At 38.8% G+C, this 23,914-nt stretch overlaps 1 protein-coding gene and 1 pseudogene across 1 annotated transcript in view; one reads left to right on the top strand and one right to left on the bottom strand.

The window, feature by feature from the left end:
- LOC141752673 (protein NLRC3-like) overlaps window positions 1–23,914 on the bottom strand; it is a 782,294-nt gene that overhangs the window by 319,431 nt on the left and 438,949 nt on the right. Inside the window, exons 22-23 of the mRNA XM_074610793.1 lie at window positions 20,081–20,254; window positions 19,485–19,658 (exon numbers count right to left, since the gene is read on the bottom strand). Of these exons, the coding sequence (XP_074466894.1) occupies window positions 19,485–19,658; window positions 20,081–20,254 (348 nt within the window). The remainder of the gene's footprint in view (window positions 1–19,484; window positions 19,659–20,080; window positions 20,255–23,914) is intronic.
- Window positions 1,278–6,833, top strand: LOC141752703 (collagenase 3-like; annotated as a pseudogene).

Below are 23,914 nucleotides of genomic sequence, written 5' to 3'. Positions count from 1 at the left end.
ACAGGAAGTAAACATGGACCCAAGCTGTTGCCTAGCAACGCAATTCCTTTGAAATGAGCTAAAACGGAGCGTTTCAGACAGACAGTGAATACAGGTATATTCAGGCAGACAGGACGAGGAAAATAAAGTTTTTTCTTTTAACATTACAGCATGTAAACTTGTTCTAGTAAAAACACAAAACACAAGTATGAACCTGACAATGAGGACGATATGGGACCTTTAATATTTATATATATATATATTTTATATATATATTTTTATATATATATATATTTATATTTATTTATATATATGCATCATGGTTAATTGGTCACAGATTTTGTAGGCAAAATGCTAAGATTTATATTTAGTAGTAGTAAATAAATAAATAATAAACAATCAGGTCCTTTTGATGAGTATTTTATTATTATTATTTCACAATATATATATAATGGCTAAGATGCTGCTTTTCTATTGCAACACTTTCATCACTTCTTGCATCTACTGGGCGGTTTACCTGAAGACATAATAAGTTGCACAATGAAGACATGTAGTGCTCCTCCCAGGGTCCAGAGTTAGGAAACAGCAATCACAATGTAGTTTTCCACTAACAATGTTGTTAACAAATGTTACACAAATAGATACATAAAGATATATATATATATATATATATATAAAAAGAGGTGATTTTACATTTACAGAATAAACTGACCATGTCATAAAATGATGAATATTGACCCAACTATAAACCTGATACAGCTGTTGTGACGTAGTTGGTGAGTATAGAGTTGTACGGTGACCTGTGGCATCTGCACATACTATACCTGTCAGAAGGACTTCATGACATGACGCAGCTTGTCTGTTTTCTTGCACAGAGCACATCACTGTCCTGTCAGTAGCAACAGTAGCCTGAGGGGTTAGAGGAGACATAAAGACTGTTGAATTCACGACAGACTGCCGGAAAAACCTGACTAAAATATCAGAATATGGCTCAGAATATAAGCTTAAGCAACAGATAGAGAAGTCATGGTACCTTGGCCAGCTGCTCCTGTTAATGCTGTATGTATGAGTATCACTTCCATACCACTTATTTTATTTAAAGGATAGTTTCTGTATTGACATGTCATGTGTCATCATGGGGGATTTTTCTTGTCTTGGCTGAGCAATCAAAGCCAATCTCCTCCTTGTCATCCATAAATGGAATACTTCTTCTTGAGTCACAGAGGTAGTTAGTTGCTCAACACGCCCACTCCTCCAACAACGCGTCTACTCCTCCTCAGCCTGTATATATATAACAGCTGACTCCAGCAACGCAAACACAAGTCACATTAAAGTGAGGAAGCATGAGGTCTTGCAGTCTGTGCATCGTACTGAGCCTACTGGCACTCACAGTTTACTGTGTGCCTACAACACCACCACCACCACCGGTCACTGTGCAGGATGAAGGCTTTGCAGAGGTGTGTATGTTTACATGCATGTGTTCTCACTACTTTGCTTTTAAGATGTGCATTTTGGGGACTTTTCTCACCTTCATTTTACAGAACTACCTGAAGAACTTCTTCAACCTGACAGAGGAGAGAGGTCCAGCCACCAGACGGGGGATCAGCCCGGTGAGCAGGAAGCTGAGTGAGATGCAGAGATTCTTCGGTCTCCAGATCACCGGGACGCTGGACGCCGACACCGTGGTGATGATGAAGAAGGCCCGCTGTGGCGTCCCGGACGGCAACATCGCCCGTTTCTCCACGTTTGGAAGTAACCTCAAGTGGGAGAAAAAGAGCCTTACCTACAGGTGAACTGATCTGAAGTGAGAAAGTAAAGTGTGAGAGAGTAATATCATAGTAAGTCTAACTAATAATTCTTCTTGACTATTTGTCTGACAGGATAGTGACATACACACGTGACATGCCTGTGTCAGAGATAGATGACTCCATAGAGAAGGCGCTGCAGGTCTGGGCCAAGGTCACTCCTCTGAGATTCACAAAGATCAGCAGTGGCACCGCTGACATCATGATCTCCTTCGGCAGCCGATGTGAGTACAGAATGAGTTTCAGAGGTGGAAGAAGTACTCAGATCCTTTATTTAATAAAAGCAGAAAACTCTAAAAATACTCCATTACAAGTAAAAGTCCTGTATTCTCAGTGTTAATTATCAAAAGTACTCACTATGCAGAATGGCATAGTGTTTAATTATTAATATCATATTATATTACATTATATCATATTATATTATATCATATTATATTATATTGTATCGTATTATATTATGTTATATTATATCATATATTATATTATATTGTATTGCATTATATTATATCATATTATATTACATTATATCATATTATATTATATCATATTATATTATGTTATATTATATTATATTGTATTATATTATATTGTATTGTATTATGTTATATCATATTATATTGTATCATATTATATTATATTGTATTATATCATATTATATTATATTATGTTATATTATATTGTATTGTATTATGTTATATCATATCATATTATATTATATTATATTATATTATATTATATTGTATCGTATTATATTATATCATATTATATTATGTTATATTATATTATATTGTATTATATTATATTGTATTGTATTATGTTATATCACATTGTTATATCATATTATATTGTATCATATTATATTATATTGTATTATATCATATTATATTATATTATGTTATATTATATCATATTATATTATATTATATTATATTGTATTATATTATATTATATTATATTATATTATATTATATTGTATTATAGTATATTATATTATACTGTATATTAAAATAGTGCTGCATCATATTTTACATACTCTTCATGTACAGCATGTTGCATGGAAACTCTTGATCTCAAAAATAACTAGTAACTAAACACATCAAATAAATGTAGTGAGGTATAAGTATGATATTTCCATCTGAAACATTGTGGACTAGAAGTATAAAGTAGCATGAAATTTAAATACTCCAGTAAAGTACACACACCTCAAGTAATGTACTTTAATATTTACCACTGATAACTTGAGCTTGTTGATCTGCTATGGTGCGTATTTGGGTGGCATATCCCTTAATTACTGGCAATGCAGTGCAGTTACATGATGTACCGTATATCACTCAACATAACAAAGAGACAACAATCATTCCACTGGTGGCGTGCTGGTGCCTGCAGGAACCATCTTTACCATGTGTTAAGGGTTAAGAGGGTGTTGAAAAAGGCTGGTTGTGATATCCCACAAAGAAAACTTAGCTATACAGAAGACATTTGTGTTGTGGGGTAAAATAGCAACGATGCATTTGGAACAGCCAGTTCTGAGTTTACAAAAATACTAGAAGTGTAGAGCAGGAGTCAGCAACCTGCGTCTCTTCAGCTCCTCTCCAGCGGCTCCCTGTGGATTTATAAACATGGAAATGAATAACTGTTCTTTGTTTACATTTTAATTTGTATTTATCATTTTACGAGAATAAAGTTGTATTTTTTTCTCTTAATATTACGACTTTTATTCTAATAAAATTATGACTTTATTTGCGTAATATTAAAAAATGTTCCCGTAAAGTTATGACTTTTTTCTCATAATATCACAACTTTTCTCTCGTATTATTCTGACTTTATTGTGTAAATCTTAGATGTGTTTTCCCTCAATGTGGCCCTAATACTCCGTAGTACATTGTCTCTTTGGCCCTCACTGCATTAGACTTACATACTATATACTTAGACTATAAACTGTGTTACCTTCATCACAATGATCACATGTTTTGCGGCTCCAGACAGATTTTCTTTTTTGCCTAAAATGGCTCTTTTGATAGTAAAGGTTGCTGACCCCTGGTTTGGAGAAAACAACATTAGACCGTGGTAGAAATGCAGACAACAGTGGACTGAAGGAACCTTTTATTTCCAGGGACTAAAAGTGGAAACCCAGCATTAAGAACGTACATTTAAAGCTGCAGTGGGTAGAATTGGAGCAACGTTTTGCCCAATGATGGCAAAATAATACTGCCTGCTGCTGGTTCTGACGTGAGGTTTCTTGTTAACAGCACATGGTGATTATTACCCCTTTGACGGCCCTGATGGCACTCTTGCCCACGCCTTCGCCCCGGCCCCCGGCATCGGAGGAGATGCTCATTTTGATGATGATGAGACCTTCACTTTCCGCTCAAACAGAGGTGAGTTTGTTATTGACGCTCAGCATGTCTGTTTTTACTTGTCAGCGTGAAAGGATATAATTATGGAGAGAGGAGCTGTAACTAACCTGTAGTTCTGTGTATTCTCTGCTGCAGGCTACGTCCTCTTCATGGTGGCTGCCCATGAGTTCGGCCACTCCCTGGGCTTGTCTCACTCTGATGATCCCGGTGCTCTCATGTACCCCGTCTACTCGTACAGAAACCCCGACACCTTCGTTCTGCCGCGGGACGATGTCAACGGCATCCAGTCTCTCTATGGTTAGTACTAACGATGCCTGTTTGCACACAGTAGCACTTAAACCAAAATCTCAGACAGTCTCTTGCGCAATATTTCATGATGCTACTCAACTGTTATTGTTGCAATATGATGCAGCGCTTTCTAAATACTTGGTGACTCATTTTGTTTATCCTCCAGGTGCAAACCCTGATAAGGATCCCTCTGTAACCTGACCTCAGCCCCCCACCACCCCCGACTCCTGTGATTCAACCATGGTTCTGGATGCTGTCACCACCCTGCGAGGAGAGATGCTCTTCTTCAAAGACAGGTATATCAGACACGCTGCACAGCAGAACGCTAAAACATCTGGATCCAAACCTATCGGGATTTTGTTCTCACTAGGGATGCACCGATACCAGTATCGGGTATCGGGTCCGATACTGTGCTCATGTACTCGTACTCCAAAAAACGGCTCCGATACAACGGCACCGATACCGCTTTACGGTGGTACACCCGACCCCACTGGGCCGGGATCCCACCTCAGCCGCCCGCACCGGCCCTCGCTTTCATTGCGCCCACGGGGTTTTGCTTGCACCCTCTGACTCGCGCGTGCGTTAGACTCCTTGGGTCGGGTGGGTTGCCGACATCGCCGCAGACCCATGGCGCCTTTTACGTGGGCCGTGCCCCGATCTGGCGGCACGACGCGCTTGGGGCGCACTGAAAACAGTCCGCCCCGGTCGACAGTGGCGCCGGGAGCAGGGGGCCCCGTCCCTCCCCGGTGGGGAGAGAGGGCGCAGCGAGCACTTTGACTGCGAGCCACCTTCTCCCCGAGCCTTTCCAAGCTGGCCTAGAGCCTGTCGCGGCGCCCCGCCTCGTATGCGGGACTCCCCAGCCTGCCGTGTGTCGCTCACACCCTCCAGCTGGCTGTTAACGAGGGTCTTTTGGCACAGAGAAGTACTCGTATCGGTACTCGGTATCGGAGAGTACCCAAATGTAAGTACTTGTACTCGGTGCATCCCTAGTTCTCACCATAAGTGGCTTCATGTGCATAATCTTCTTGTGTGTTTTCAGCTTCTTCTGGCGGAGTTACCCTCAGAGCAACACACCTCAGCAAAGTCTCATCACAAACTTCTGGCCCAACGCCCCCACCAGCATCAACGCCGCTTATGAAAGCCGACACTCAGATAAAGTCTTTCTCTTTAAAGGTACGTGTTCTTCTGATCTACCCGAGGCTCCGATCTGAAAGCATTTTCAAAGTTTACCTCAATCATCTTTTCCTGCCTGCAGGTCGTAAAGTGTGGGCTTTCAGGGGCTACGACCTCGTGCGTGGCTATCCTAAAAAACTCACCAGCGTTGGTCTGCCTAGACGCGTGAAGAAGATCGACGCGGCCCTCTATGACGTGCAATCTGGCAAGACTCTGTTCTTTGAAGGCGACATTTACTACAGGTGTGTTGAGAGTATATACACTGGTATTCAGTATTTTTAACCTTTATTGAATGTATCTAACTGCTGTCTGTGTTTCCTCAGTTACGATGAGGCCAGAAAGACGATGGACCAGGGTTTCCCCAAGCGAGTGGATCAGACCTTCTCCGGCCTGAGCGGCAGGGTGACTGCAGCTTTCCAGTACAGAGGTGAGCAGCAGTCAAAGCTGACCTAAAGTTTTCCAAGTCCAAACAACTGAAATGAGATATTCAGACCCGTCTTTAATGTTTTCAGCCTAAAAAGAAAAGGGACATTTTTGGGGGAAGTGTGCTTAAAAGCTTTTCTTGCTGAGAGTTACATGAGAAGACCGATACCACTTTATTTAATGGACAAACATGAGAGTGGGTGGCATCAATCTTCTCGTCTAATTCTGGACAACAAAGAGATTCAAATATTCACAAAAATTAAAAAAATATTCCTTTTAACCAGCACAGAAACTAACCTTGAGTCTGTGGTCTGCAGGTTTTACGTACATCTACAGCGGACCCTACATGTTTGAGTACAACCTGAGGACCGGGAGGTTGTACCGCGTGCTGAGGAACAGCTACTTCCTGCGCTGCACTAACTTCTAGAGCACTTTAAATAGTGGAAAGCTGTTTATGTAGCCACTCTGAATGAGAATGAATGTACACTAACAGTGTTAAAATAGGTCATTTTAAATATTTATATTGTTCAAAATATTACACATTTAATTGTATGAAATTAATTTAGAGCTGTAGTATATAAATGAAATGTGATGTTATTTTTATATATTGTCTTGAAGATGTTCCTTCAAGACAGCAAGTCCACTTGCATTTGACCACTTCCTACTGGTGCTGCTGTTCTTTATATCTGTAGTGTAATGATGCGACAGATGACCTGGAAAGCTTTGGATGTGTGTGTGTAATCAATGCATTTTAATAATTCTTTTTATTGATATGTAATTGGACAATAAAACCATGGATTACCAAAGGTCTTATAAAGGTCTTGCAAATTAATACAATTAATACAACATAAATACAAAAATCAACCTTTTGTAAAAGCCCCTTTCGTTTTGTGATGGTATACCACCACTTATGCTGTTATTCCACGAGGCCAGCGGTCAGCAACCTGCGTCTCTTCAGCTCCTCTCCAGCGGCTCCCTGTGGATTTATAAACATGGAAATGAAGAACTGTTTTTTGTTTACATTTTTATTTTTATTTATCATTGTTGTAGGTCTATGGTACGACGGTACGACGGAGTATTAGGGCCACATTGAGGAAAAATAAATTAATCTGAGATTTAGAGAATAAAGTCATAATTCCGTAGTATCCGGTTGGAGTACTGGAGGTTGTGTGTTTGATCCTTATATGACACAATGGGTTTTGAGGTCTTACTTCAAATAAACAAGTCAAATACAAAAAGAAACAATACATCAACATATCTGGTGAGATAGCTCAGTGTGGTAGATAACTGGACGGAATACCTACTTGGAATACTGGAGGTTGTAGGTTCAATCCTTATTTGACATGATGAGTTTTGAGGTTTTACTTCAAATAAACAAGTCACATACAATAGCAAACACCGCATCAGTGTATCTGCTCAGATAGCTCAGTGTGGTAGATAACTGCTCGTAGTATCCGGTTGGAATACTGGAGGTTGTGGGTTCCATCCTTATGTGACACAGTCTGTTTTCAGGTCTAACTTCTAATGACCAAGTCAAATATACCAAGAGAACAGTCCTAACTGCGTGTGGCATTGGTGGCTGGGTTGCTGAGTTCTGGTTCGGGCTGCGGCAGATCGGGGTTCAATCCCTACCCTCATCAGTGTCCGGTGCCCGACAGTGGTGTGAGACGAGCGTCTCCTCCCAGGGTTTACCAGAGATACAACTGAGGGGTTATGCATCAGTATATATGTTAAATATATACTTTTATGCGACGCATGTGGTATTAAATGCGAAGTATAAATATATTTAATATAATATTATATATTATATAATATATTAAATAATATTATATGCGTCGCATATAATATTATATGCGTCGCATAAAGTATATATATTAAATAGTATCATACGCATCGCGTAGAATATTATGTGCGTCGCATAAAAGTATATATTTAACATATATACTGATGCATAACCCCCCAGTTGTATCTCTGGTAAACCCTGGGAGGAGACGCTCGTCTCACACCACTGTCGGGCACCGGACACTGATGAGGGTAGGGATTGAACCCCGATCTGCCGCAGCCCGAACCAGAACTCAGCAACCCAGCCACCAATGCCACACGCAGTAAGGACTGTTCTCTTGGTATATTTGACTTGGTCATTAGAAGTTAGACCTGAAAACAGACTGTGTCACATAAGGATGGAACCCACAACCTCCAGTATTCCAACCGGATACTACAAGCAGTTATCTACCACACTGAGCTATCTGAACAGATACACTGATGCGGTGTTTGCTATTGTATGTGACTTGTTTATTTGAAGTAAGACCTCAAAACTCATCGTGTCAAATAAGGATGGAACCTACAACCTCCAGTATTCCAAGTAGGTATTCCGTCCAGTTATCTACCACACTGAGCTATCTCACCAGATATGTTGATGTATTGTTTCTTTTTGTATTTGACTTGTTTATTTGAAGTAAGAGCTCAAAACTCATTGTGTCATATAAGGATGGAACCCACAACCTCCAGTATTCCAACCGGATACTACGAGCAGTTATCTACCACACTGAGCTATCTGAGCAGATACACTGATGCGGTGTTTGCTATTGTATTTGACTTGTTTATTTGAAGTAAGACCTCAAAACTCATCGTGTCTAATAAGGATGGAACCTACAACCTCCAGTATTCCAACTAGGTATTCCGTCCAGTTATCTACCACACTGAGCTATCTCACCAGATACACAGTTGCAGTGTTTGTTATTGTATTTGACTTGTTTATTTGAAGTTAGCCCTCAAAACTCATTGTGCCATATAAGGATCAAACACACAACCTCCAGTACTCCAACTGGATACTACATCCAGTTATCTACCACACTGAGCTATCTCACCAGATACGTTGATGTATTGTTTCTTTTTGTATTTGACTTCTTTATTTGAAGTAAGACCTCAAAACTCATTGTGTCATATAAGGATCAAACTCACAACCGCCAATATTCCAACCAGATATCTACCAACCTGAGCTATTTCAAAAGTCATAACATAGCATGTAAAAAAAGTTGTGTTCGAAAAATGCTATTAAAAAAAAAAAATTCATGAAAAAAGGCATACTATTGTAGGACAAAAAATGTCATGAAAAAAGTAATATGTCAAAAATATTTTGAAAAAAAAAGTCATTCTGTAGCATGTTGAAAATTTGTACAAAGAAAGTCGCAGTATAGTATGTCGAAAAATGTTCTTAAAAAAAGTCATATAGTATGCTGAATTTTTTGGGGAAAAAAGTAATAGTATAGTACGTTGATAAATTCTTATCTACCACACTGAGCTATCTGCCAGGATACACTGATGCAATGTTTCTTTTTGTATTTGACTTCTGCATTTGATTTGGCCCTCAAAAATCACTGTGTCACATAAGGATCAAACCCTAACCCTAACCCACAAACTAGAGACCTAGAGCATTCAGAGGATGGATGGCTTTCCTAGCTAGATTGACAAGGAGAATTCTTGGAGAAATGTCCAAATGTCAAAAGGTTTTGATACCAAATCACAGCATGGCTTTTTCTACTGTGTTCCTCAAGGTCTTGGTGTCTTAATGTGGTCTTTTGGAGGGATTGTTGCTAATCTTTTATCAATTCTCCCAAAGTAAAAGGAGGTTAAATTCAGCACCAAATCTGTGTAACAAATGGTATCAACCAAAAGCAGTAGATAATCTCCTTAGCAATGAGCCACATCAGCTCAAACAGGGCTTACTTTTAAGACTATAAACAGACTGACTACCCGTCAGATGAGTGTATTTTGTTTAGTTTTGATGCTCTTTCATCTAATGAAAACATCTCACTGAATTGAGGTGGAGTGATTAGGATGCTTACATATCCACCAATTAGGCCTCAGGGTAAAACAAACTGCATGATGACAGTCTCTACATATATGTAGTCCTGTCACAGAGGAAAGTGAACCGACACACATTAGATTTAACATTTGTTCAACGTGATTTTCTTGATAAACCAGTTTCTACTGTCTGTATTCACATCAGTGTGACTGATATGAGGTCAACTATTCACACCGTGAAGCAAAGAAACCCACTGCATTAAAAACACAACGAGCACAGATGAAGAACAAGAACTCCCAACACCTGCAGCTTCATCACATTCCTGCTGTTTCTAACAGAAACACACCTGCCAGGTGTGTTTTACCTGCACTGTACGTAGACAAGGTTTCAGCCATAACTACCTGTACTGTAGGTGTCACAACTAACATTTATCAGACAATTAGACTCAACAACATGAACACAGTGATGCTGATCAGAGAGTATCAATCTGAATTATGATTATCAGCTGAAGAAACGCCTCACTGATATTCATTATTAACATTATACAGGACAACCTGACATTTATTGATCAGAGTCAAACTGTTACAACTAAATATACCATTAAAGTTGAACCCAGACTGAGCCGTCTCACCTTAAACAAGCTGATTACTTTAAACATGGAGTATCTTTGATTTATGAAGTAAAGCACTAATGTAATATCATATGAATGACAGCTAAAATCATACTTTTGTTTTGTTAAAAACTACCTCAGGTTACTTCCAAAGCCAGTTTGTGATTATTAATAAAAAGGTATTGTGTTGACAACTGTGCAGTGTTGGAGGAAGTATTCAGATCCTAAATAAATGTGCTAATACCACACTGTAAAAATACTCTGTTACAAGTAAAAGTCTTGCTTTGAAAATGTTACTTAAGTAAAAGTATGTAAGTATAATCAGGAAAATGTACTTTAAGTATTAAAAGAAAGAAAACGTCCCCTGTGACTGTTAAACTATGACATATTATATCATTAGATAGATTTATATATAATAAATAATTAAAAAGGAAAAGCAGCAAATTGTCACATTTGTGAAGCTGGAACCATGAAATGATTTTGCTTAAAAAATGACGTCATCAAAAATAGTTGCCAATTAATTTCAGTCAATCGATTAATAAGTTAATCGACTAATAGTTTCAGCTGTACATTTTCACATGTTTGTAAAGTAACTAGTAACTAAAGCTGTCAGATAAATGTAGAGCGTAAATGCAGATAAATGGAGTAAGAAGGACAACTTGTCCCTCTGAAATGTCCTGCAGTAGAAGTATAAAGTGGCATGAAAGTAAATGTACTTTCTAACACTGTAACTGTGTAACATTAGGCCATCAAATCAGCAGAAAAACAGGAGATTGATTTATAGAAAATAATCTATTTAAATCACAATATTAGTGAGAAAAATCACAGCTTGATATATTTGTTTAAAATGTTCAGCCCAACTAGCTGTGAAGTAATATTTAAATGTAAAGTGGTTGGTTAACTAGCTACAGCCTCAGTAACATGAGATCTATGTAACATCACCCAGAGAAGGATCTTAACGCCCCCTAGTGGCCACGGTCGGTAACTACACCTGCATCAATATCAAGTTAGAGGAATTACATACAGGACACACTTCCGGTTACATCCTTCAAAATAAAAGAGCAAGAGATGTAGTTATGCTCTTTGTCCACAGGAGGGCAGTGTGATTATGATTTTAATTATAATGATTGTGTCTAACTACAGTTGTTTAGGGTTAGGGTTAACAGTAGATCTCATTATTTCTTATCTTTATTTTATTGTTTATATTTTACTGTTTATCTATATTTTGCTTTATCTGATTTTAATTAATTAATTATTATTATTAATATTATTATTATTTATTTTTTTGCTGTATATTATTTTATTTGCACTCTTTCACACTTTGTATTGTGTGGAGCCCCTAAAGTCTAGAGCAGGGATGTCCAAACTTTTTTCACTGAGGGCCACATACAGAAAAATATACGAAAGGCTGGGCCACTCACTAGAGGTGAGGTATATCCCCTCACCTCTAGGGTTTTAAAATTAACAAAATTAATCAAATGAGGTAAATTATGCTTGATATTTGAATATGCTTAAAGAAAAAAAAATCCTACATCAGAACTTTCCATTAATGTGTTTTCATTTATTTTGTTACAAAAAGGGTTGGCAGCTCATTCTCAAAACAGCAGCCTGAGATTGCTTCTTAGTCAGGATGGTGATCCCCTTTCACAGCCCTGTATACAGGGGGACAATAAGGGGAAAAGGGGATGGGTATATTAATAATAAGTTATTGGGGTTGTTAACAAATCAACTAACGTTTTTGATGAAATGTTATCAACTTTAATTGACTGAATTTATGAAGTAATTAGGCTTGTGAACACATGGATACTGTGTAATATATTTTAACTCACCTATAATGGGAACAGCACTGCACTTAGTGGGAGCAGTGATGCTGCGCTTTGGACTGAAGGATGGCTGGCAGGTCGGGAGTAAGTTTGGTGGTTGAGATGCGGAGGACATCACAGAGATGGCTGTCGGTCATTTTGGTTCTCAGTCTGCTTTTGTTCAGAGTTAACAGAGAAAATGTTTGCTCACATATGTATGTTGAGCCGAACAGACTCATCATTCGTTTTGCGTGGCGTCGCATCAGAGGAAACTTGGCCTCTTCCAAGCTCCGGTAGAAGTCGGGTAGGGGGAGAAGCTGATGCTGATTCTTCAGAGAATCATCACACTGCATTTCGATGAGCTCTAATTGCAGACTCTCTTCGACTTCTTCTGCATCCATCAGGAAGGGAGTCGAGAACAGCTGGATTTCTTTCTCAATGGCAGAAAAATCTTGGAAGCGCTGACTGAATTCTGTCATGAGAGATGTGATGACAGACACATATTTTCCCTTTTTAGCAGAAAGGTTGACCTCTGGAAAAGCAACTTTGACTTCGGACAGCGTGGGGAAGTGCGCAACATTGAAGTTACGTAGCTGTGTCTCAAAGAGACGAAGCTTCACACAGAATGCTTTCATGTGTGCGTAAAGTTGTGGCACAAGCTGGTCTTTGCCTTGCAGGCTCTTGTTCAGTGTGTTGAGATGACCAGTAAGATCAACTAGAAAAGCCAGGTCTGCCAACCATAGAGGGTCACTCAGTTCATGAAGAGGTCGGTCCTTCTCTTTCAAAAACGGATCAATTTCTGATCTCAGGGAATAAAACCGCTGCAGCACGGAGCCGCGACTGAGCCAGCGCACTTCAGAATGATAAAGTAGGTCCCCGTATTCAGCATCAACATCAGATAGGAAAGCTTGAAATTCCCTGTGATGGAGCCCTCGTGCTCGAATTATGTTGACAGTTTTCACAACTGTGTTCATCACATCGCCAAGCTGGACTGTCTTGGCACAGAGGGCTTCTTGGTGGATGATACAGTGCATTTTAACAGCCTCACCTCCACTCTCTCGCACCTCGGCGCACACCATAGAGGCCATTCCTTTGCGCTCGCCCGTCATAGCTGGAGCCCCATCGGTTGTAACTCCACACAGCTTGTCCCATTTAAGTCCCATCTTGTCAATTGCATCTGACACAGCTTCAAACATGTCCTTACCCGTTGTTGTGCCCTTGAGACCCTTGAGATCAAGCAGCTCCTCCGTAATGCAAAAGTTATCTTCAACTCCACGCAAAACAATGAACAGCTGTGCGGTGTCTGTGGTGTCTGTGCTCTCATCACATGCAATCGAGTAAAAATGAAAAGCACAAGCTTTATGTGATACTTGATGCTTTAAGTTAGCTGACAAGTCTTCGATTCGCCGCACAGCTGTGTTTCTGGACGCGCTCACGCTGTTGAATTCATGCGTCTTTTCCGGGCACATTATTCCTGCGACTTTAGTGAGGCTCTGTTTTATGAAGTCCCCATCTGAGAAAGGTTTCCCGTGTCGCGCTATGAGTTGAGCTACTTCGTAGCTAGCTATTGTAGCATTTTCTTGTGTTTTGTTAGCACGGAAACAATACTGTTGTTGAGCTAGCAGGCTAGCTGCCATTAGCTTTACTTTCTCTTCTCGCTCAACACCAGTGTAGGACGTGTAGGTCTGATGTTTGGTTTCGTAGTGTCTTCGTACATTATACTCTTTCGTCACTGCAACAGTTTCATTGCAAATCAAACAGACACACTTCCCCTTGACCTCTATGAAAAAATATTCATTTTCCCACCGTGTCTGAAATTGTCTGCACTCACTTGCTATCTTGCGTTTCTTTGGTTCTGCCATTTTTGGTCATCAGTGGCAAACCTTTTCTTTGATTAATTGTGTTTTGCAGGGAATCTGCCTTGTTGAAGGCAGTAGCTCCATCTCGTGGTAAAACTAAGAACTACAATACACTCAAGTGCAAGTTTCATGTGTGGGCCACATTCCATTATAGTTTTAGAATTTGCTGCGGGCCAATTAAAAGTGGACCACGGGCCGCAGTTGGCCCGCGGGCCGTAGTTTGGACACCCCTGCCTTAGACAAACCATGTTACCTTCTTGTCCCCCATACACATCTGCACATCCCCAACCAGTATGTCTCACTGTATTCGTACACCAGAGGTAGCTGATCCACATAGCACTTAGACATACATACGGTTGCATTCATATTCCCTATACACATTCACGTTTCCCGTACATATAATAGCACCATGTGTTCAAGGGTTGTATCCGTCCAGAGCCCCGCAAGACCAGGGTTGTGTCCATCAAGAACCCAGTGCTGTCGAGGGTCGAGTCCTTCACAGCCCTGCAAGACCAGGGTCGCGTCTAGAGCCCGCAAGTCGAGGGTTGATGTAGTTATGCTCTTTGTCCACAGGAGGGCAGTGTGATTATGATTTTAATTATAATGATTGTGTCTAACTACAGCTGTTTAGGGTTAGGATTAACAGTAGATCTCATCATTTCTTATCTTTATTTTATTGTTTATATTTTATTGTTTATATTTTATTATTTATATTTAGCTTTATCTGATTTTTATTAATTTATTATTATTATTATTATTATTATTATTATTATCATTATTTTATTGATTATATTTTTTGTACTTATTTTATTTAATTTGCACTTTCACACTTTGTGTTGTGCCGAGTCCCTAAAGTCTAAAACTTTACCACTTTTAAATTTAATTAATTTATTATATTTTATTGTTTATTATTATTATTATTAGTAGTAGTATTATTATTATTAGTAGTAGTAGTAGTAGTATAATACTACTTGTTATTTTTTATTATTATTGTTAATAATTATTCCCACAAGCTAAAAACGATCATTGTATCGGGATAAATAAAGTAGTTTCTTATCTTATCTTATTTCTTAACTGAGGGTATTTGCTAGAATTGTTTAAATGATTTTATCTTATTTTATATATATTTTTGTTTCTGGATTATTATTGACTTTTATTCTTTGTTTTTACAGTAGAGCCGTCTGTAACTCTGGTTGAAAGGTCTATAAAGAACATCACTCTGACATCTGCATAATGAGGGCCAGAACTTTTCATACTTTAGGTTGATTTTGATGCTAATACTTCTGTACTTTTACTGGAAAGCAGGACTTGTAGTATTTCTGCACTGTAGTATTAGTACTCTGACTGTGTATTAGAGTATGAAGTGAACAGCAGATGATCAGACTGTGACTTTAAGACTTTCACCTCAGTATCTGAGGGTCAATATTTGACTGTAATAAAACTGATAAAAGACGTGATTGTCGTTTTATTTCAGTCTGAATGCTTCGCTGACAGCATTATGAATCGATTTAGTCTGACTTCACAGTCATTTAACTTAAACGTTCTTCTTCTACTGCAGCCACCTTCTAACAAAACATCCGATTATGTTCTTGTTGTAATATAAGTAATATTTAAATTATGTAAATCTCATCTAAATTCCTGGTCTCAAAGAGACATCTCTATCATCGGCCGAATTCTTCTTACAGAAATGGAGTGCATTTCCCGATTCATCTACCCAGCTTACTCCTTATCACTTCCCAAAAATGCAATAAAAGCCATAAACCAAGCTAATTTCAGTTATATCTGGAAAAGGAAAACACACTATATTAAGAAAGGCAGTATGGTTAAAGAATATGAGGAAGGTGGACTTAAGGCTATTGATATTGAATACATTAATGAAACTATTAAGATCATTTCTAAAACATGAAAAAAGGTTTTGGTTTCATATGCCCAGTGAAATTTTTACTAATCTAGGAGGCATCGGCTTCCTTCTTAGATGCGACTATGACTTCACAAAACTCCCCGTCAAATGATCCTTGTTTCATCAACAGGTTTTACTTTATTGGAAAATGATATACAAGCATAATTATAGTCCTCATAAAACCCCAATACGGAATTGCCGGTATGTATTACTTAAAAATAAATCCATATTATTACAAAATTGGTTAGAAAAAGGAAAATGATCTGTGATGCATTTATTGGACAATACAGGAAACATTCTACCATTTGAGGACTTTTGTTCTAAACTCAGCCTCGTTGACAGAGGTCAGTATAACAATGTTGTCAAAGCAATCCCTCAAGCTGTAATTGTGATGGCATATCATTTATCTCAAGATAATGTAAACCCCCAATCTCCCTTCACTTTTGGTGAATGGTCACAACCTCATTAACTCAAAACTACCTAACGTCACCTTTACTAAAGACTTATATCCGTTCTCTTCAAACAGAAATTCAATTCTAAAACTTTTCTCTAAAAAAGATGCTGAGAGTCTAAGATCGGAATTCTTTAAATGTCCTATTGCACCAAAAGTGAAGGAGGTTCACTTTAAGGTTCTCAGTGAAATATATATAATATCCCCCTCTGCTGAGTTCTTAAGAAACCGTTTTGGTTTTGATCACAATAACTGCTGGTTCTGTGATGAACACATTGAAACTACAGAACATTTATTTTATGAATGTATTTTTGCTAATGCTCTCTGGGATGATTTGCATTTTTGGTTGTCCACTAAATTTGTATTTTTTTTCTAATCTAACAAAGGAAAATGTTATATTTGGTACAATTGTGAAAGATCCTGTACATGAATGACCTGGCAATCAATAATCCATAATCATTCTTTTTATACATAAAAATAGATTCCTGAAATCAAGACCACATTTCTATGTTTTCCATCAGGAGCTGTGTCTTTACTTTTCATCTCTGAAACATAGGAAGAAAAAGATGCTATGAAGCTTTCAATGTTAGTTGATGACCTGAACCTTACAGAGAACCCTTAAAGCACTATAATCACTATTATCACTATTATCACTATTCCCTTATTTTTACTCTTATGCACTGTATGCCTAGAACTAATCTGCAGAGGCACTTTGGGTTCAGAATATATGAATGAATAAAGACAAAGTGAAACCCAGGTCCAGGTGGAGGAGGTGGTGGAGTGTGGAGCAGAAGGAGTGGAGGAGTCTCAGTGTGTCTGCAGAGACTGTGCAGAAGGACAGATACACTGATGATACTCTGTCAGGTCCAGAGGAACACACAGGGATGATGGTGGTTAGAGATCACAACCCCTTCCATCTGATGAGAGAAGAAGAAGACACCAGAAGTCATCAATCAGTGTTTACAGAGACTCCCTTCATCAGCTGTCAGTCAGCATCCAGTATAAAGAGCAGAGGGACTTCAGTCTGTGCAGCGTAGCCAGCTTCCTTTCAGCTCTCATGTTAACGTATTGGAGTGAACACACTGAGCTCAGAGCTCACAGACCAGAGGCCTGTACTACGAAGCCAGTCCAACACACCCAGGGTATCTTCTGCTTATCTGGTTTAACTAACCCCTCAACCAAGATCCCGCTAAGCGGTCCTACGACAGTTCTGATCAACTCGGTAAATCAACCCAGGGTTTCTCAGTCTGGTTGTGAGCGCGTTCACATAGAAGGGGCGGGGTTTGTAGCACATGACCAATCAGAGACATGGACCAGTCTACGGTCAGCAGAGCGGCACACTTTACAAACGCATACTAGACAAGTTAAACACATAATCCAGACTAGAATTAACACAGTTTAAACTGCCAAATGCAGGAAGGATGCATACGAGATGAGGACTAAATCCACAGTCTTGTTGTGTGTAAAATGACCTGTAACGTTGATCTTAAACTAATCGGAGGCTTCAGCAGTCTGAGTTAGATGTATTAGGGCTGGGTGACTTGGACAAAATCAAATATCACAATATTTTTTTGTGTAAATGACCAATAATAGAACAGCTAGAACAGTCTGGTAAGTTCAGAAAATGACATCACTTTACTCTAATACAGCCTTTAAAACCAGGAAGAGACAACACTTATGCCATATCACGATATTACTAGGGCTGTCAATCCATTAAAATATTTAATCGCGATTAATTGCAAATTAATCTCACATTTTTATCTGTTCTAAATGAACCTTAAAGGGAGATCTGTCAATTATTTAATCCTCTTATCAACATGGGAGTGGACAAATATGCTGCTTTATGTAAATGTATGTATATATTTATTATAGTAAATCAATGAACAACACAGAATATTGATCCAGAAACCCTCACAGGTACTGCATTTAGCATAAAACAATATGCTCCAATCATAACATGTCAAACTGCAGCCCAACAGGCAACAACAGCTGTCAGTGTGTCAGTGTGCTGACTTGACTATGACTTGCCCCAAACTGCATGTGATGATCATAAAGTGGGCATGTCTGTAAAGGGGAGACTCGTGGGTACCCATAGAACCCATTTACATTCACTGATCTGGAGGTCAGAGGTCAAGGGACCCCTTTGAACATGGACATGACAGTTTGGAGCGTTATTTAACCTCTTCATGACCAGCTAGTCTGACATGGTTGGTACCGATGGATTCATCAGGTTCTCTAGTTTCAGATGATACCAGGATCTTCACTCTAGCTTTAAAACTGAGCTGCTACAACCTAAAAATCACAAGTTGCGTTAATGCGTTAAAGTAATTAGTGGCATTAAAACGAACTTGCGTTAACGGGTTATTATTGCGTTAACTTTGACAGCTCGACTAAATATGGAGTCTTTTTGGACAAGGAGATCAAACAGAGCGTTTCAGACAGAGGGTGTAAAGAGGTGCTGCAGCACAGCCGGGAGAAGAAAAGTAAAGTGATTTTTGAACATTAAAGCATGTTAACATGTTCTAGTAGAAACTTAAAATACAAGTATGAAGTTGAACATCAGCCTGATAGGTCCTCTTTAAAGGTCCCACATGTTCATACACAGACTGAACAGTAAAACGTCAGCTGTGATTACTGGACTTCAGCAGAGGTTCTGGTCTGTATAAAGGCCACATGGTTACTAAATGTAACCATGGTTCTATGATGTTCTATCTCTCAATGAGAGAACACACACTTTCTGATCAGAGTTGATGGTACGACAGTTTGATGGATGAGGACCACTGTCTCTATACATGATGTGATGCTGTCAGCTGTAATCCAGCTTTATTTCCTGGAGACATGAACACAACAACAACATCTTCTTCACATCAACTCTAACACATGATCACAACAAGCTTCTGGCTGATCTGATTGGCTGACTGTTCTCTCTCTCTCTCTGTGTGTCACCGTTCTCCTCTCACAGCTTAGCGGAGGAAACACATCACAACAATACTGCTGAAACCAGCATGGACCGACTCCGCCCCTCTACTGACCTCAGAATCTCCAGTCTACAGTGTGGACTCTTCACCAGATCAGACAGCAGCTTCACATCTGAATCCTTCAGGTTGTTTCTTCTCAGCTCCAGCTCTCTCAGATGGGAGGGGTTGGACTTCAGAGCTGAGGCCAGAGAAGCACAGCTGATCTCTGACAACCAGCAGCCCCTCAATCTGAATAAAGAATAAATGATGAAGATAAAAATAACTTTATAATCCATGTCATGTCATGTCATGTCAACACACATCAATACCAAGCTGCTGATCTCTCTAAAATCAAATTCCATACTTCTCCATACTGCGTAGGAACCCTGAATATTAGTTCAGAGGATCTTCTGTATCCAGATGTGACCATTTACCAACAATGATAAACATTCATTTACTTTAACAACTAACAGTGGACATTTTCTACACTTTCTTTAAGAAACACAAGTCTTTAGTGACTGAAGACTGAATTTAGTTCAAGAAACATGAAAATATGAAGAAAAGGACATTAACAACTTTATGGATGTAAGTTATGTTTGTACATAAATCAGGTTCAATTGTTAATTAAACATATAAGATCTATAACAGTAACAGAGAGTCAGTGAACTGACCCCAGAGTCTCCAGTCTACAGTGAGGACTCTCCAGAAAACCACACAGGAGCTTCACTCCTGAATCCTGCAGGTCGTTGTCTCTCAGATCCAGCTCTCTCAGATGGGAGGGGTTGGACTTCAGAGCTGAGGCCAGAGAAGCACAGCTGATCTCTGACAAACTGCAGCCCCTCGATCTTAATAAAGAATAAATGATGAAGATAAAAATCACTTAATAATCCAATCAGATGTGTTCAGGTTTTAAATATGTAGCTCAACATTACTATGTCCTAATCAATGATATTTTCCCTAAAATGAGTAGAGTGACTTTTCATTGTGTTATTGTGGATCATCATAATGTCAGCCTTCTACAGACATCATCCAGATGTCACCACAACATTCATACAGCTGTTCATGTCAACACACATCAATAACATACTGCTGATCTCTGTCAAGTCTGGAATTAGAGGATCAATATTAAATCAGACTTGTTGGACTTCATTACTTCATTTATTACATGGCCTTCTTCTCACTGTATCTGGGAGCTTAGCAGGTTTATGTCATTTACAGGAAAGGTCCACATTTGTTCAAGTGTGTCTGTAAACAACAGCCACATGTCATATGTACATTAAAAGAGTTATTGGTGGCAGTAATCATTCCTCCTGTGAAGTGGTCCCTTCATAACACAACTACACTGTAAGAAATGACTTCAGAAGTTCAACTGAAACTAATATGAAGATTCAGCAGTCTGAGTCCGACAAATCAAAGTTACAGACTGTTTAGTAACAAATTCCCTCTTTGAGTTACTAATCCTCCTGCAGCTCAACAAGGAAACTGTCAAACACAACATACTGACTGGATACATACTAAGGCTGGGCAATATATCCATATTATATCAATATCGTGAAATGAGACGAGACATCGTCTTTGATTTAGGATTTCCTAATATCTAGGATTGTCAAAGTTAATCGTTTTAACGCAACCATTTTCTTTAACGCATTAACGTAATCGATCTTCCGGAAGTTGTAGCGGCTCAGTTTTAAAGCTAGAGTGAAGTTACTGGTATCATCTGAAACTAGAGAACCTGATGAATCCATCGGTACCAACCATGTCAGACTACTACTACTACTACTACTACTACTACTACTACTCTCCCTTTAAGGTTCATTTAGAACAGTTAAAAAATGTGTGATTCATTTGTATTTAATCGTTTTTAAATATTATAATGGATTGACAGCCCTAGTAATATCGTGATATGGCATAAGTGTTGTCTCTTCCTGGTTTTAAAGGCTAAATTACAGTAAAGTGATGTCATTTTCTGAACTTACCAGACTGTTCTAGTTGTTCTATTATTGGTCATTTACACAAAACAATATTGTGATATTTGATTTTGTCCAAGTCACCCAGCCCTAATACATCTAACTCAGACTGCTGAAGCCTCCGATTAGTTTAAGATCAACGTTACAGGTCATTTTACACACAACAAGACTGTGGATTTAGTCCTCATCTCGTAACACTCAGGTTAAACGGGGATTGCTTCACAGACAGAAAGAATGATGACAGACATCAATAACTCTTTGAATGTACATATGAACATGTGAGTATTGTATTCAGATAGATTGAAAAAAATATGAACCTGCAAAGATGTTTCTGATGCAGAATATTTATTTGGTTTTTGCTTCAAATAATTAGACAATGCTGACATGAAAACAGAGCACAGTTAGATCTGCTGTCAAAAAGAACGTGGGAATAACTTAGAACCATAGAAACCTCTGGTTAGATGGTGACGTTCATAATCATCACTTATGTGCCTTTAAGTTGGTGCAATACGTGTTTGTTGAAGAGTGCTGCACCTTTAGACATGTTCAAATAGAGAGCTACAGGAAAGAGTCCTAAAACCCAGAAATGAGTCAGCATTTTAGCACTTCCTGTTTCCTCGTCTGGAGGTCAATGGGTTTTTCAATGGGTTTTTAATTAGATGCCTGATATAAGGTCTGTGGTTAAAGGTCCAGAGTGTAGGATCTGGTGGTCTCTAGCGGTGAGGTGAGGAGATTACAACCAACTGAAGCCTCTCCTGTGTGCCAAGCGTGTTGGAGAGCTACGGTGGCTGACGTGAAAACGTGAATGTCTCTCTCTAGAGTCATCTGGAGCAGAGCCAGTGCAGAGAGAGTGTGTCTACAAACTACATAAGCTACAGTCAGTGAACTGACCTCAGAGTCTCCAGTCTACAGTTTGGACTCTCAAGTCCAGCAGAAAGCAGCTTCACTCCTGAATCCTTCAGGTTGGGGTTTCTACTCAGGTCCAGCTCTCTGAGATGGGAGGGGTTGGACTTCAGAGCTGAGGCCACAACTTCACAGTGAGTAGCTGAGAGTCCACATCTAGAAAGTCTGTGATGACACAAAGATTACAAAATATGTTATTATGAAAGAGGACAGTTTATATTTACTTCATGTATTTGATGACTAAACAGTTTGATATATACTTCTTTGATTAACATTTGCTCCTCACATCAGTGGTTCAGCTAATCTTATCTCACTGTTTGACATGAAACAATAATTCTCATCACTCTCTCTCAAACCTGCAGACTTTTAATCTTTGTTTTTCTTTAATCTTGCAGATGAAGAGAGAGAACATGTAGTTACATTGAGGCTTCCCTAATGTCCAGTCTGTCAGTGAGATCTGATCCCAGGTCTGTCTCCACAAAGTTAGCATGAGGCCTTCTTGATTAGAAAAGCATTTTTAAACTCAGTGAATAAGTAATAATAACACAGTTGATAAAGATGACCTCTCTTTGCTAGCTACCTGCTGCTGTCAGGTTCACGTCCATAAATGGGAAAATTCACTGACTGCTGCCAAACGGTAGAGAAATGAAACAGATCGTGTAATAATATTAGACCTGTACATAATTAAACATTCATATAATTAGATATATTATTCATCAGACCGCTGTTATTGGTGGAAGCTGTGTATTTCCTGTTACTACTCTTCTCTACAGCAACAAGAGAGAGAAACACCTGAGTTTCCTTCTGTGAGCAACAGAATAAAAGGAAAGACTTAAAAACAAGATGATGGAAAACAACTTGACTTCATGAGCAATGAAATGCACCATTGCTCGATTCAACACACTCAGGGGTTTTACAATGATCTGGTGGTCTGGTTTGGTCCGGTGTACGAGTTTAAACTGGTTTGATTTTATGCTAACCGGCAGACCCGACATTTGTCATTATGACACGTTCTGGCAAAATAAAAAGTAGCAGACATCAACAACCTGTGCCGACAGAGACACAGTGCTAAATCCAGCCTGTATTTGCAATATGACAACGTGATTAACGTAATATTATGATGTTATGTTGGTGTATAAACAAGAAGAGGTTTGTTTACTAGGAAGTTCATGTGTTTTTTGGGGTGATGAGACGAGACATGGCAGAGCTGGTCTCAAAGAAAACTAAAACTGTGGAAACATGGCAAACGTTCTGTTGCTGCCGTTACACCGGTTAGACCCAGCGCTCCACCAGACAGCTGATCTTTTGTTTTTATCATTTGTTTTACCAGGTTCACATGTCGTCTCCATCACCCAAAAACATAAATCAGAAAAAACTGTAAAATGTAACAATTATTATAAATAAATAGAATAAGTGTTCATTAACTTGACAGCTAGAAACACAAAGTACTGAAACATTTTGAACTCAACATTTGAAACAGCTCAAGAACATCTGTGACAAAATACAACTGACATATTTATGTAATAAACACGTGGAACACTTATCAGAATATTATATTTTAAGAATAATTTATAGTGTGTATATTTGAAGAACTAAACTACTAATCTACACTGATCTATAAAGTTAATCACATCT

The sequence above is a fragment of the Sebastes fasciatus genome, chromosome 16 (assembly GCF_043250625.1).
Source record: "Sebastes fasciatus isolate fSebFas1 chromosome 16, fSebFas1.pri, whole genome shotgun sequence".
Classification (NCBI taxonomy): Eukaryota; Metazoa; Chordata; class Actinopteri; order Perciformes; family Sebastidae; genus Sebastes; species Sebastes fasciatus.
Note: the sequence above shows the minus strand (reverse complement) of the source record. Positions and strands in the feature narration are given on the sequence as shown.